The following is a 14,734-nucleotide window of genomic DNA, read 5'->3' as shown; positions in this document are numbered from 1 at the left end:
AGGACTTTAGCCGCTAGGCACGCCGCCGGGCCCTAAATAAATGAATCTTTAAAGAAAGTATCCCATAGTCTGTTACCCCTAGAGGTAGGCAAGCCAGGAACCCCCAGGGCAGCATCTGGAGCTTACCCAGAAGGATGGGGATCCCTCCTGGAATCTCTGGGAACCCCCAAATCAGATTCAGCTTGGGAAGCTCCAGCAAGTGCCTCTGTACCCCTGTGAAGGCTGAAAGGTAGCCCCCAAAAGATAAGGCCCGCCTCTTCACCCCACAGTCACCCTTTCAGCAAAAGGGGGAGTCCTTGCAGATGTTAGAGCCCCAGTAGGAGACAGACAACAAGGACAGCCAGGGAGGACCCCTCAGCCTTCCGAGGGGGCAGCCCCGCCCTAAGAGACCAGTGGCTGTTTGAAGCCACTGAGATCCTGACAGGGAGCGAACACCTCCTCCCCAGCGGAGCCTGGCTCAGTGACCCCCAACACCAGGGAGGTGACGGCCCAGCTGGGGGCCCCGGGTGAACTTATGGAATTCTGCCATGTCACCCACTGTGGGGGCAACCCACACCCGCCTTAGTTCACTAGGTCCCCTGAAACTCAGGCACATGTATGGCTCCCAGTCCCTGTCACCAGCGAATGAGCGTGAAGCCGCACGCAGTGGATGGGTCCCCCCTTGGCTGACATGACCTAGAAGGACTCTGAAAATGAAGTAGCAGACACCGGCCTTTTTTTTTTTTAGAGACTGGTTACTTTGCACCTGCTGGCTCATTCCCCAAACTCCTGCAACAGCCAGGGCCAGGCCAGCCCAAAGCCAGGAGCCTGGAGCTCCAACCTGGTCTCCCATGTGGATGGCAGGGGCCCATGTCCTTGACCCCACCCTGCCGCCTCTCAGGGGTGCGCATGAGCATGGAGCTGGGGTTAGGAGTGAGGTTGATGCCTCAGAAGGCAGCAGCTGGCCCCCAGCCTCAGCACCCCTAAAGTTAGATGAGCTTTAGGACAACCCCCTCGTTGCTGGGTCCAAAGTCCACATCTAGGCCCTGGGGTCAGTGCAGCCTTGAATGTGGTGTCAACACCCCCAAATGAAAACACCCCTAGGGCCCGGCAGCGTGGCCTAGCGGCTAAAGTCCTCGCCTTGAGCACCCTGGGATCCCATATAGGTGCCGGTTCTAATCCTGGCAGCTCCACTTCCCATCCAGCTTCCTGCTTGTGGCCTGGGAAAGCAGTCGAGGACGGCCCAATGCATTGGGACCCTGCACCTGTGTGGGAGGCCCGGAAGAGGTTCCTGGTTCCCGGCTTTGGATCGGCGCGCACCAGCCGTTGCGGCTCACTTGGGGAGTGAATCATCGGACGGAAGATCTTCCTCTCTGTCTCTCCTCCTCTCTGTATATCTGACTTTGTAATAAAATAAATAAAAAAAGAAAAAGAAAACACCCCTAATCCAGACATCTAGGCACGTGGGCCCCCACATTATTTGAAATTAATATGTGGGCTACCAAATGTGGGCACCCCTAAACCCTAAAGCCAAGTAACCTAAACTTTTTTTTTTTTTAGATTTATTCATTTTTTTTATTACAGCCAGATATACACAGAGGAGGAGAGACAGAGAGATCTTCCGTCCGATGATTCACTCCCCAAGTGAGCCGCAACGGGATGATGCGTGCCGATCTGAAGCCGGGAACCTGGAACCTCTTCCGGGTCTCCCACGCGGGTGCAGTGTCCCAATGCATTGGGCCGTCCTCGACTGCTTTCCCAGGCCACAAGCAGGGAGCTGGATGGGAAGTGGAGCTGCCAGGATTAGAACCGGCGCCCATATGGGATCCCGGGGCTTTCAAGGCGAAGACTTTAGCCGCTAGGCCACGCCGCTGGGCCCCAAGTAACCTAAACTTAAAATCTGGGTCTCCAAACTCTCCCACCCCAGACTTGGCAAGTACCACCTCTAGGCCTGGCCGTCTTTGCTAACCCAGCATGGATGGCACTGCAGCCAGGGTCAGGAACCCGTGTTCCCCAACACCCAGTTAAGTACTGCACATGAAGCACCCCATCAGCATCCCTTCAAAGTCAGCCCTAGGCCTCCAGTTTCAATCACCTGCAAGCGAGGCACGTCCCCCAACCCTTACCCTCTGCCTCTGAGTGAGGCTTTGGCCTGTGGGAGCCTGTTAGCTCCATTGCAGAGTTGGCCTCAGCTGACCCCAGATGGGGTGTCATCGTGGCCACCACACTGGTGTGGGGATGCCCCCAGCCTCTAAGGTGGCGGTCCTGTCACAGACTTGTGCCACCCCCTGCACCTCCGAGTGGCTCCTAGGCCTGAGGTCCCACTCTTCTCACCCCCCAAGTCCCAGACACCCAGCCTTAGCAGCCACCAAGTGAGGTTCCATAGCCCCAAGCCACTGTCACCCAGAGTTCCTACTTCACTCAGGTACCCCACATCTGGGGTGGGCAGGTGGCGCTCCAGGACTGACAATCCCAGACTCAACCACACGTACAAGCCCAACATCACAGGCCCCGCACCCCAAACTGCTCCAAATACCCCAAATTAGAGTGACTCTTAGCTCAACACTCCCACCACATCCCAGCACCCCTAGTCTCAGACACCTGCCTCCTACGAGGCCACACACACCACAGCTAGACTCCTAAAGTCATACCTTGGACTGGACCCTGGGCCCCTAATCCCTGTCATGTGAAACTAGTCCCTCTGGGGCCCCAGCCACATCATCTCAGGCTCCCAAAGCAAGAATCACAGCTGGTCTCCTCAACGCCACAGGTGTTGCTTCCAACCAAGCCTTGTGACTCCCCAAACCAGACAGCTGAGCCCCTAGTCTATCATCCCGGGTACATGCCCAGAACCTGGTCTCTGAGACACCCCACCTTCTGGGCACCCCATCCGCTATCATCTACAAGATAACATGTGCGTCACATTAGTCTCTTCACACTGTTACCAGGACCCTAATCCATCACCCCTAAAAGACCCTGATGACCCTGATGACTCCCAGACTGCCACCCCACACGAGGACCGCAGGGTCCCTGTGTTCACCTCACCTCACTCTGCACTGGACCACAACCCCTGTGACCATGTTCTGTTACTGCGAACCACACAGCCTCCCCAGCCCAAGGCCTCGAGTTGGGTCCTGGGGGCCTGTTCTCATGCCCCAACATCAGAGATGAGTGGGGGTGAGCGTGTGGCCCCATGATTATAAGCCACTGGGACTCCTAAGGGCTCAGTCTGTGCCTGGCCCAGGCCTGGGGCCCCTGCCACCCACGTGGGAGAGCAGCTTGAGTTCCCAGCTTCCGTGGGACCCTATGTTGTGTTGTGGCCATCTGGAGAGTGAATGAGTGGATGAGTGAATCTTTCTCCCATCTCTCTCTGCCTTTCAAATGTAAGTACATAAGTAAGAAGACAGACCCACCTCAGTCTCCCACTCTACTCCAACACGAACTCCCCCTGCTGCAAGTCCCAAACCAGACACGAGGGCCCCGGTCGCTGTCTATGCACATAGAATTTTGCCTCTGATACATCAATCATGATGGCTGTGTCCTGACCCTGTGTCTTCCAAGCCAGACACCAGCAGCCAGCACCCCAAATGACTCTTCTGGCCTCTGGCCTGTGACCACCCCCGCAGTGAGGCAGGCAATCCATATGAGTCGCTCACCCCAAACCAGAGCCCAGGCCTCATGTCCTAATACCCAGGGAGGTGGCAAAATCCTGGGACTCTGGGATCTGTAACATTGCTGGCAATTGTCTAGTGGTCTTTGACACCCCAAAAGAGATGACCAGGCCAGGCCTGGCACTGTAGCCTAATGGGTAAAGTCCTCGCTTTGAATGCGCCGGAATCCCATATGGAAGCCAGTTCTAATCCTGGCTGCCCCACTTCCCATCCAGCTCCCTGCTTGTGGCCTGGGAAAGTAGTCGAGGACCCTGGGAAAGGCTTGGGACCCTGCACCCGCGTGGGAAACCTGGAAGAGGCTCCAGACCCCTGGCTTCGGATTGGCTCAGCTCTGGCCATTACAGCCGCTTGGGGAGTGAATCATCAGATGGAAGATCTTTGTCTCTCATCCTCTCTGTATATCTGACTTACCAATAAAAATAAATAAATCTTTAAAAAAGAGAGAGAGAGATAGCCAGGCCACCAATTTCAGGGTGCCAATTTCTGCTGCTTATAAAACCCTCAGTCTGGCACCTCAACTTTAAAAAAAATTACTTATTTTTTACTTGAAACTCAGAATTACTGAGAGAAGAGGACACAAAGACCTTCCATCTGCTGGTTTACTTCCTGCAACAGCCGGAGCTGAGCTGATCCAAAGCCAGGTGCTAAGAACCTCTTCTGGGTCTCCCATGTGGGTGCAGGCTTCCCAAGGCTAGGGACCATCCTCCACAGCTTTCCCAGGCCACAAGCAGGGAGCTGGATGGGAAGTAGAGCAGCCGGGATCTGAGTAGGGCTCTGAGTTATGGCCTAACCTGTTGGATTCTAGAAGGGATCCCCCACCCCCACGTCTCTGACCCTGGGCTACTGTTCCAACCTCCAGGCAGGACCCCCCCCCCAGATACTGTCACTTCCTGCCTCCCCATCTCTGTTGGCCCTAACAGCAGCACAGTCCCAGCCTGTCACCCCCAGCTGGCGCCCCCCATTTCTACCTGGCCACCTCCAACCAAGGGCACCCTTCCTTCTTACCCAAAATGGGGCCTTGGTCTCCTAGTATCTCCTCTGAACTCTCCCACCCCAATACTCAGATCTCAGGAGTCCCTGTCCTAACCAAGTTGATGACAGAGCCCCAATTCATCCTACTCCGAATCAGAAAACGGGTCCCCCTCCCACATGCTGCATCAGACAGGACCCAGGCTGGCACCCAGGCTTTGGTCTCTGACCCTCCCCCTCCACTGAGGCACCAAGCCTCAGTGTCTGTCACTCCAAACCAACCAACCTGGTCATTTGGTGGAAAGAGACCCAGCCCTGACCACTTCCTCTGGAAGCCTCTGTTCTCGTCTTAGCATCTCAAAACCGGGTCTAGAGACCTGTGGTCAGATTATGCCTCTACCCTGAGTCTCCGCCTCGCCCTGTGGTAGCAACAGCCTGCTGACCACAGCCTTGATGGCCTCAGAGCTGGGCCCTCATGGGACCTCTGGATGTGGTGGCCACCTTCACAGATGCTTGAGAACTGGCTTTGGGACCAGCAGACATGACCCCTCTGCTCCTGCAGAGGGACCTGCAGGGGACCCTGATCTTCACGTGCCTCAGGTGACCTGCTCAGCCTCAGAAGCCCCCTGCCCTGCCCAGCAGCCCCTCCAACCACTGGGAGCTTCCTTCAAGCCTGGAGGAAGCACTCTTGCGCCCTCTGCTGGTGGATGGTGGAATTTGCGCTCGGCTGAGTGCCCATCCAGACTCTCCCTCTTTCTGCATTTTTTTTTAAATTTTTATTGGAATGTCAGATTGTAGAGAAAGAAGGAAAGACCTCCACCCACTGATTCACTCCACATGTGGCCACAACAGCTGGAGCTGAGCCAATCCAAAGCCAGGAGCCAGGAACCTCCTCCAGGTCTCCCACGCGGGTGCAGGGTCCCAAGGCTTTGGGTCGTCCTTTACTGCCTTCCCAGCCACAAGCAGGGAGCTGGATGGGAGGTGGAGCAGCCGAACCAGCGCCCATATAGGATCCCAGCGCATGCAAGGCAAAGACTTTAACCACTAGGCTACCCCGTTGCCTCCCTACTTTTTGTTTTTATACTTATTTATTTTTATTGGAAAGGCAGATATACAGGGAGAAGAAGATACAGAGAAAGATCTTCCATCCACTGGTTCACTCCCCAAGTGGCCGCAATGGCCTAACGTGAGCCAATCCAAAACCAGCGGTTTCTTCTGGGTCTCCCACACGGATGCAGGATCCCAAGGCTTTGGGCCATCCTCCACTGCTTTCCCAGGCCACAGGCAGGGAGCTGGAAAGGAAGTGGAACAGTTGAGATACGAGCCAACACCCATGTGGTGGAATCAAGGCGAGGATTTAGCCACTAGGCTACTGCTCCAGGCCCTTCATCCTCCTTCTTTAAATGTATTTATTTCACTTGGAAAGTCAGAATTAGAAAATCTTCCATCCACTGGTTCACTCTCCAATGGCCACAAGGGCCAGAGCTGAGCTGAGCTGAAGCCAGGAGCTTCTTCCAGGTCTCCCACATGGGTGCAGGGTCCCAAGGACTTGGGTCATCGTCTGTTGTTTTGTGGGGCCACAAGCAGGGAGCTAGGTGGGGCGTGGCACATCAGGGACACAAGCCAGCACCCATATGCGATGCTGGCAGGTGGAGGATTAGCCGACTGAGCCACTATGCTGGCCCCTGGCCGCCCCTTCTTGCAGTAATCTACAGGTGAGAATACCTTCTCATCCTCACTGGCTTCACAGCCACACATCACCCAGACACCTTTCTTCTTTTTTTTTTTAAGATTTTATTTTCATTGCAAAGTTAGATGGGAGGAGACACAGAGAGGAAGATCTTCCATCCGATGATTCACTCCCCAAGTGAGCCGCAACGGCCGGTGCTGTGCCAATCCGAAGCCAGGGGCCAGGGACTTCCTCCAGGTCTCCCATGCAGGTGCAGGGTCCCCAAGCTTTGGGCCGTCCTTGACTGCTTTCCCAGGCCATAAGCAGGGAGCTGGATGGGAAGTGGCGCTGCTGGGATTAGAACCGGTGCCCATTTGGGATCCCAGTGCGTTCAAGGCAAGGACTTTAGCCGCTAGGACACCACGTCAGGCCCAGAGACACCTTTCTTACATTCATGAAGGACCCTGTCCCTCTGCCTGCTTGAACCCTAGTCACAGCTTTGCATCATCTGCAGGCCAGAGCCCTCATCTGGGCCCAGCCTTCCCTCCCAGGGCTGAGCCCTGCGCCCCCCGCTCAAGCCCCCAGCCACAGCACTGCCCTGTGGCCCCTGTGGCAGAGTGGATCCGACCTGAGGGCCGACGCACTTGCTTTTAACATCTTTCCCCGTGGCAGGAATCCCAGCAAAATGTTGGGCACTGTAGGCCCTGGACGGACACGGTCAGGGAGTACTGGCGGACACAGGCCAGAGGTTGTAGCAGCTGGAGCCCACACTATGGGAATCCCTGGGGTCCCTCTGCTTGGGAGCTTCTACCTGCGGTTGGCTCCACATCTCTTAGGGCTCATGGTCAAGTCACTTCCTTCAAGAGCCTCCAGTTCTGCCTTCCCCGATTCTGCAGTGGCCCAGGGTCCATCAGGAAGTGCCTTGCTGACCAGGCACGCATCCTGTCAGTCAGTTTCCAGCTGGTGGTCTTCAGGGGGCAGTGGACAGTGAATTGGGTCTCTGCCATCTCCCCTGCCCCGGTGCACCTGCCCCCCAACCTCTCCCCTCAGCCTTTAGCATCTACAGCCCCCACTCGACCTAGGGTCACCTCAGGAAGGCCCTCCCTGGCCACCTCCACAGTCTTTTTTTAAAGATTTATTTGAGGGCTCAGCAGCGTGGCCTAGTGGCTGGGGTCCTCGCCTTGATCCCATATGGCCGCTGGTTCTAATCCCGGCAGCTCCACTTCCTCTCTGTCTCTCCTCCTCTCAGTATATCTGACTTTGTAATAAAAATAAAATAAATCTTAAAAAAAAAAAAGATTTATTTGAAAGACAAAGCGATGGGGGGGGGCAGTGGGAGGTGGCAGAGGTATCCTCCTTCCCTCCCCAAACAGCCGCAACACCTGGGCTGCGTCAGGCTGAAGCCACAAACCTGAAATCCTATGGGGTCTCCCATGTAGGTGCCCAAGGACTGGGTACCCTCCACTGCTTTTCTAGGCGCATCGGCAGGGAGCTGGGTGGGAAGCAGAGCAGCTGGCATTCAAACTGGGGCTCATATGGAACAAGCTGTGGTTGTACACACTGTGCCACTGTGCTCAGCCCACCCTCCTTCATTAGCCACTCCCCCCAGAACTCTCCCCAGGCAGAGGACTGAACCCAGGGGCTGGGGGCTGGTCTTGGCGCCTACCTGCAGCCCGGCTGGCCCTGGACAGTGCCCGGAAGTCTGGATTTCAGGAGTGGCTCCTGCTGTCTGGACTGTGTGAGACCACACTCCCGCTGGGCGAGCGCCCGCGCTCCCCCTCCCAGGCAGTCTGCTGCGGGTCACCTGGTGCTTACATGCCCAGCCGAGTCTCCGGCCTGGCTCCCTTGGTTCACGTGTCACATGCCTCGTCATGGCTCATTATGGGGGTCCTGTCTGTGTTGACTGTGTCTCGTGTCCACGCACAGCCCACATCCCACCTGTGGGCAGCTGGACAGAGCTGTGTACCGCAGGCCGTCCCAACCCCGGTGCTGGGCCGCCTCAGCTCGGTCACCGAATGACAATCCACCCCTTCGCCCCCGCCCTGCAGTGTCCATGCGTGTGTCCTGCTCGTGCGCTGTCACCCTCCCTGGCCCATCCTGCTCGTTGTCGCCCTTCCCAGCTCGCGTTCTGGTCTCCCAGCATCTCCCAGAGACCCACAGGAAACCTGCGTGACCTGTACTGCCAGATAACAATGGAACAGCTTTATTTCTAAGAGCAAGCCCTCCCCAAGCTTGTGACAGGCAGCAGGGGTGGGGACACCTGGCCCGGGAGGCCAGCTCACACGGGCTCCATCTGCAGCTCCTCCCCGTCCATGGACTCGATCTTGTGGAAGGCAGCATGGGAGCCGATGACCACCAGGGTGGCTCCTGCAGGGGAAGGCAGGTGATTCAGGGCCATGTCCCCTCCCCACCGCCCCTCTCTCAGCCAGCCCCGTACTCACCCAGGACCCAGAAGACGGCCGAGCCCGCCCCTGCCAGCCAGAAGAAAGGGAAGGACACGCCTCCGGCCAGGGCGTACTGATGGGCCGGGGTCACCTCTCGGCCTGAGGAGAGGGGACATGCGCAGTCAGTCCCACTCTGAATTGTCTCCTAGTGGAGCAAGCCACCCTCGAACAACCTGGCATCACCAGTTCCGAGCTCCTCCAAGTCCCCATGTCGTCCCCCTGTCCACCTGTCCCCTGTCCTTGCGTTCCTCAGCCCACAGCTTCAGGATCGGCCAGGAGGGCACTCCTACCCCAGCCTGCATGATCCACTGACCGCAAACCAGGGGAGCTGAGCCGCATCGGGGCTTCCTCAGGGACCTTTCCATGCCCCTCCACCGCAGCCCACTGCCCTGCAGGCCCTGGAGGACTCCCGCCATATCTGTTATTTCCCCTGCTGCCTTTTCTCTCCCTCCACCCTGGGCACTGACTTCCCAGTGCCCCTGGTAGTAGCTGGGAACCCCAAGAGGCAGTGGCCTCAGCTTCCCTCTCTCTGAGCAACCCCAAAGGCCTTCCAGGTCCCTCCCGGAGAGGCGGAGGCTGGGCAGGACCAGGGCTGCGTCAGGGTGCCACCTGCTGTCCACTGCAGGTGCAGCAGAGGTTGGGGAGCCAGTTGGGGGTGAGCTGCCCCGCCGCTGCTCCTGCTTTGGGGAGCAGGGCCTGGGGGAACGCAGGCTTGGAGGGAATCTGGACATTCTGCAGAGCCTTCCCAGAACCCCCAGTTTTGTTACCAAAGAGTACGAGCTTGGACTGCAGCGTGCGCAGGTAGAGGATGTAGCAGGCGCCGAAGAAGACAGCCAGGGCCACCAGCAGCATGGGGGACGTCACCCTGGGGGAGGACACGGGGTGGGGCGGCGGTCACAGTGGCCCTGCGGCTCCAGAGGGGTGCCCCGCAGGGAGCAGGAACTCACACGCAGTAGAGGATGAGGCCCAGGAACACGAACATGTAGTTGCTCTGGAAGTACTCCACGTTGCGGACCAGGCGTTGGCACAGCTCGCCCAGGTTGCGGGGCCGCGAGAAGCGGTGCTGGGCCACGAAGGCGCCCCAGGGCCGGATGGTAGCACGGCGCCGCTCAAGCCACTCCCGGCCCGCGCCAGCCGAAATCAGCTTGGGCAGCAGGGTCCTGGAAGGTGGGGCTGGGTCAGTGCAGGCCGAGGGGGTCAGCACCCCAGGTTCCCCCAAAAGAGAGGAGAGAGGAAGGGGAGGGGAGGAGGAGAAGAAGTGGGGGAGGAGGGAGGGAAGGGAGGGAGGAGGGAGAAGGGAGGAGGGGGGGAAGGGAGGGAGGAGGGAGAAGGGAGGAGGACAGGAAGGGCTAGCAGGGAAACAGGGACGGGGGGGGGGGGAGGGAGAAATGGGAGAGGGCAGAGGAGGAGGAGGAAGAGGAGAAGGAGGAGGGAGGGGAGGACGGAGAGGGAGAGGAAGGGAAGGAAGATGGGGGAGGAAGGAGGACGGGGAAAGGAGGGGGAAGGAGAGGAGGAGGATACAGAGAGGGAGGGAGAAGAGGACTGGGAGGATGGGGAGCACTTAGGGGAGGAGGAAGAGGAGGACCGGGGAGGAGGAGGAGGGGGAGGAGGAGGGGGAGGAGGAGGAGGGGGAGGAGGACGGGGGAGGAGGAGGACGGGGGAGGAGGAGGACGGGGGAGGAGGAGGACGGGGGAGGAGGAGGACGGGGGGGGGAGGAGGACGGGGGAGGAGGACGGGGGAGGAGGAGGAGGGGGAGGAGGAGGAGGGGGAGGAGGAGGAGGAGGAGGACGGGGAGGAGGACGGGGGAGGAGGACGGGGGAGGAGGAGGAGGGGGAGGAGGAGGAGGGGGAGGAGGAGGAGGGGGAGGAGGAGGACGGGGAGGAGGAGGAGGACGGGGAGGAGGAGGACGGGGAGGAGGAGGAGGGGGAGGAGGAGGAGGGGGAGGAGGAGGACGGGGAGGAGGAGGACGGGGAGGAGGAGGACGGGGAGGAGGAGGACGGGGAGGAGGGCACTGCAGGAGTCTACTCCGGGGTCCCGGGTCACTCCAGGAGCCGTCGGGGGGCGGGAGGCGGAGCGACCCCCTGCAGCCCGAGGGAGCACGGGGAGCCGGGCCGGGTCCCCCCACACCTCCTCCCCGGGTTACAGCCGGCTCGCTCACGTGGCGCTCAGCCCTTCCGCCTCGGCATCCTTCTGCGGCTCCTTCTGGGCCGCCATGTCGGCGCTGGGGAGGGTCGCGGCGCCGTCCGCAGCCCCGGGTCCCGACCCCGCCCGAGCCAGGCCTCACCCGGCCGAGCGACGTGGCCCGCGGGGGGCGGAGCGCTGCGCGCACGGCACTGTGGGAATTGTAGTCCAGCCGGCCACCCAGCGCAGGGCGCGGCCAGCATGGCGGGACCGCGTGCAGCATCTTGGGAGGTGTAGTTCCTTCCGGGGACCCGCGCCTCTGGCATGGTGGGAGTTGTAGTCTCCGAAGAGGGCTGTCGGGAGTACAGTGAGAGGGTACGGAGCCACCCTGGAGGATTTGATTAAACACTGGGCTTCGGTCCCAGATGTTTTGACTCAGCCGGTCTAGACTGTAGGCAATTAAATTTGCATTTCTAACAAGTTCCCTAGAGGAGGCTGCTGGTCCCTGGGCTGCAGGTCGAGCACAAGGGTTGCTGAACATTTCTGTGCATCAGTTATTCTGGGGAGGAGGCCGCCCCCACCTCGTCCTCCTGAGCCCAAGCAGGAGGGGTCTAACAATGGGAACAACAAGGCTTTGGGTCGGACAGAAGGAGGTGGGGAGGGGAGGCCTATGGATTTTAATATTTTACATTTGTCTCAGAGCAGACATGCACGCACACACACGCATGCACACACTCAAATGCCACCCACTCAACCCAGGTCTCCCACGTGGGCGTGGGGAACCCCATTACCTGAGCCTCAAATGCTGCATCCCAGGCTGCGCATCGTCAGGGAGTTGGAGCCAGAGCCAGAACCCAACCAGACACTCCAACGCAGGACGCACGTGTCATGACCAGGGCAGAGGTGGGGTGGGGGGTGTGGCAGAGGGGCAGGCCCCCTGGCACAGTGGTTCAGTGGCTAAATCCTCACTTTGTAGGCCCTGGGGTCCTACATGGGTGCCAGTTTGTGTTCCGGGCGCTCCACTTCCCATCCAGCCCCCTGCTTGTGGCCTGGGAAAGCAGTAAAGGACGACCCAAGGCCTGCACCCACATGGAAGACCCAGAGGAGGCTCCTGGCTCTTGGCTTCAGACAGGCTCAACTCCAGCCATTGCAGCCATGTGGGGAGTGAGCCAACAGATGGAAGATCTTTCTGTGTCTCTTTTTCTCTCTGTAAATTTACCTTTCCGATAAAAGTAAACATTTTTGCTTGTTTTCTTATTTTTAAAATAAACATGTTTTTAAAAAGATTTATTTGAAACAACTACAGAGAGAGAGATATCTTCCACCCACTGGTTCACTTCTCGGGTGGCTGCAATGACCAGGCCAAACAGCAGACTGAAGCCAGAAGCCAGGAACTCCATCAGGGTCCCCATGGGGATGGCATGAACCTAACTACCTGAGCTGTGTTCCGTGGTCTCCCCCATGCTCCTTACTGGGGAGCTGGATCCATAGAGCTGCCAGGCCTGGAACCGGTGTCACAGGCAGTGACGGCTCATGCTGCGGAGCCCCGGAGCTGGCTGGGCTGTGTGGACCTGGTCCCCTCCCTGAGCCTGCAGTGTGGACTCCATCTGGCAGTGGGGACCTTCTCCTCGGCCCTGGATGACCCAGCCACACAGCACACAGCACGCACGTTGGAGCCGCTCACTGCTCACTCGGTAAGTGGCACATCTGAGACATTAAGGTCGTGCAAATGGAACCTCAAACTTGACCGTGGCTAGAGGGGCTGCGGCACCTCTAAGGCAGAGCTGGGTCCAAGACATGGGATTTCCACAGGGGCTGGAGGGGTCAACCTCGCTCATGGCCTCGCCCTGGAGTGAACCTCAGGGGGGACACTCAAGGAGTGGGAGTGTTAAAGAGGGTGCAGGGGGCAGGGCCTTGGACATGTGTGGGGGCCAGCATGCGGGGCTAAGACGTAGGGTGGAGCTGTGGAAAGGGGAAGGAATTTCCTTTTTTTTTTTTTAGATTTATTGATTTTTATTGCAAAGTCAGATATAAGAAAGAGGGAAGGAGAGAGAGAGGAAGATCTTCCGTCCAATGATTCACTCCCCAAGTGACCACAATGGCTGGTACTGCGCCGATCCGAAACCAGGAACCAGGAGCTCTTCCGGGTCTCCCACACGGGAGCAGGTTCTCAAAGCTTTGGGCCGTCCTTGACTGCTTTCCCAGGCCACAAGCAGGGAGCTGGATGGGAAGTGGAGCTGCCGGGATTAGAACCGGTGCCCATATGGGATCCCGGAGCGTTTAAGGTGAGGACTGTAGCCGCTAAACCACCGTGCTGGGCCCGGGAATTTCCTTTTTATGTAATTTATTTCTTTGTTTGCAGTGGAAAAGTGGGGAGATAGAGAATTTCCATCCACTGGTTCACCCCTCCACACACACACACATCCCATTTTGGTTTTACCTTGAGGCTGGTGGGAAGTGTTTAAGGGTAGTGTTGGGGTTTGGGGGGGGGCAGTACCTGCCTGAGCTGGCTGTAGGGCGATGGACAGGGAGCTGGTGGGCAGTAGCTGCAGCACACCCACCATGTCACTGGGTAAAGCCGTAGCTGCTCAGCTGCCCTTCCGGCTTCCTGCCACTGCGCTCCCTGAGTGGTGGCAGTGTGTGTGCGGGTCTCTGCCGCCATTGCAGATCCTGATGATGCTCCTGGCTTTAGCCTGGCCCAGCCATGGCTGCTGTGGGCCTTTGGGGAGTGGAGCAGCAGTTGGAAGACCCCTGTGTCTGTTTATTAAGTACAGGAGCCTGTTCTGTGATGTAGAGAGTTAACAGTCATCTACAGGGCTGGCTTCCCTATGGGCACCGGTTTGTGTCCCAACTGCTCCACTTCCAATCCAGCTGCCTGCTTGTGCCCTAGGCTCCTGGCTTCTGACACACCCAGGGTTATGGCCATTTTGGAGTGAACCAGTGGGTAGAAGTGGGCTTATATTTTATTGGAAAGGCAGATTAAATTTTATAGAGAGAAGGAAAGAAATATCTTCTGTCTGCTGGCTCACTCCCCAAGTAGCCACAACAGCCAGAACTGAGCCAGTCCGAAGCCAGGAGCCAAGAGCTTCTTTCAGGTCTCCCACACAGGCGCAGGACCCCAAGGCTTTGGACCATAGTCCATTGCTCTCCCAGGCCACAAGCAAGGAGCTGGATGGGAAGTGGAGCAGCTGGGACATGAACTGGTGCCCACATAGCATCCTGGAGCTTGCAAGGTGAGGATTTAACCAATTCAGCTATCATGCAGGACTCCAATAAATAAATCGTTTTAAAAATTTACTCCGTCTCCTTCTCTCTGTAAACCTTCCTTTCCAATAGAAATAAATGATTTTTGAAAAATTCGAATACAGAGGAAGGGCTTCTGTCATCCTTGGGCATCTGGGTTTTGTATCGTGGTTCCTGTTCCACTTTAGATGTCCCTGGGGCAGGTGGGGGTGCAGGAGGGAGCAGCACGGGTGTGCATAGCAATGGAGCCAGCAGGAGGAGCCAGCAGGGGGAGCCACACTACCGCTATATGGCCAGCAGGGGGAGCCACACTACCGCTATATGGCCAGCAGGGGGAGCCAGAGGGCAGTCACACTACCGCTATGGAGCCAGCAGGCAAAGCCAGAGGGCAGCCGCACTACCGCTATGGAGCCAGCAGGTGGAGCCAGAGAGCAGCCCCGCAGCCACAAGGTAGACACAAGCCCAGTAGCCCCTCCTGTGGCCGACCTGGGACAACCCGGGGTGGCCTCCTGTTGCGAGGGTGGCGACTGTCCCTTCTGGTCACCCACCAGAATCAGCTTCATTCCGCAGCCTGGGTAGTGCAGAGGCATGCCGTAGGGGTGGGGCATGTGTGGGGTTAGATGTTGGGAGCACTGCAC

The 14,734-nt window shown here is 58.2% G+C and overlaps 1 protein-coding gene across 1 annotated transcript; it reads right to left on the bottom strand.

The window, feature by feature from the left end:
• Window positions 1-8,468: 8,468 nt before the first annotated feature.
• On the bottom strand, window positions 8,469-11,030 carry RABAC1 (Rab acceptor 1). The gene is made up of 5 exons (XM_058675162.1): window positions 10,891-11,030; window positions 9,680-9,892; window positions 9,500-9,597; window positions 8,730-8,831; window positions 8,469-8,655 (listed from the first exon to the last, which is right to left on the bottom strand). The coding sequence occupies exons 1-5, from the start codon at window positions 10,944-10,946 to the stop codon at window positions 8,567-8,569; spliced, it is 558 nt and encodes a 185-aa protein (XP_058531145.1). The 5' UTR covers window positions 10,947-11,030; the 3' UTR covers window positions 8,469-8,566.
• Between the last annotated feature and the right edge of the window lie 3,704 nt (window positions 11,031-14,734).

Source organism: Ochotona princeps, chromosome 16, assembly GCF_030435755.1.
Source record: "Ochotona princeps isolate mOchPri1 chromosome 16, mOchPri1.hap1, whole genome shotgun sequence".
NCBI lineage: Eukaryota > Metazoa > Chordata > Mammalia > Lagomorpha > Ochotonidae > Ochotona > Ochotona princeps.
Note: the sequence above shows the minus strand (reverse complement) of the source record. Positions and strands in the feature narration are given on the sequence as shown.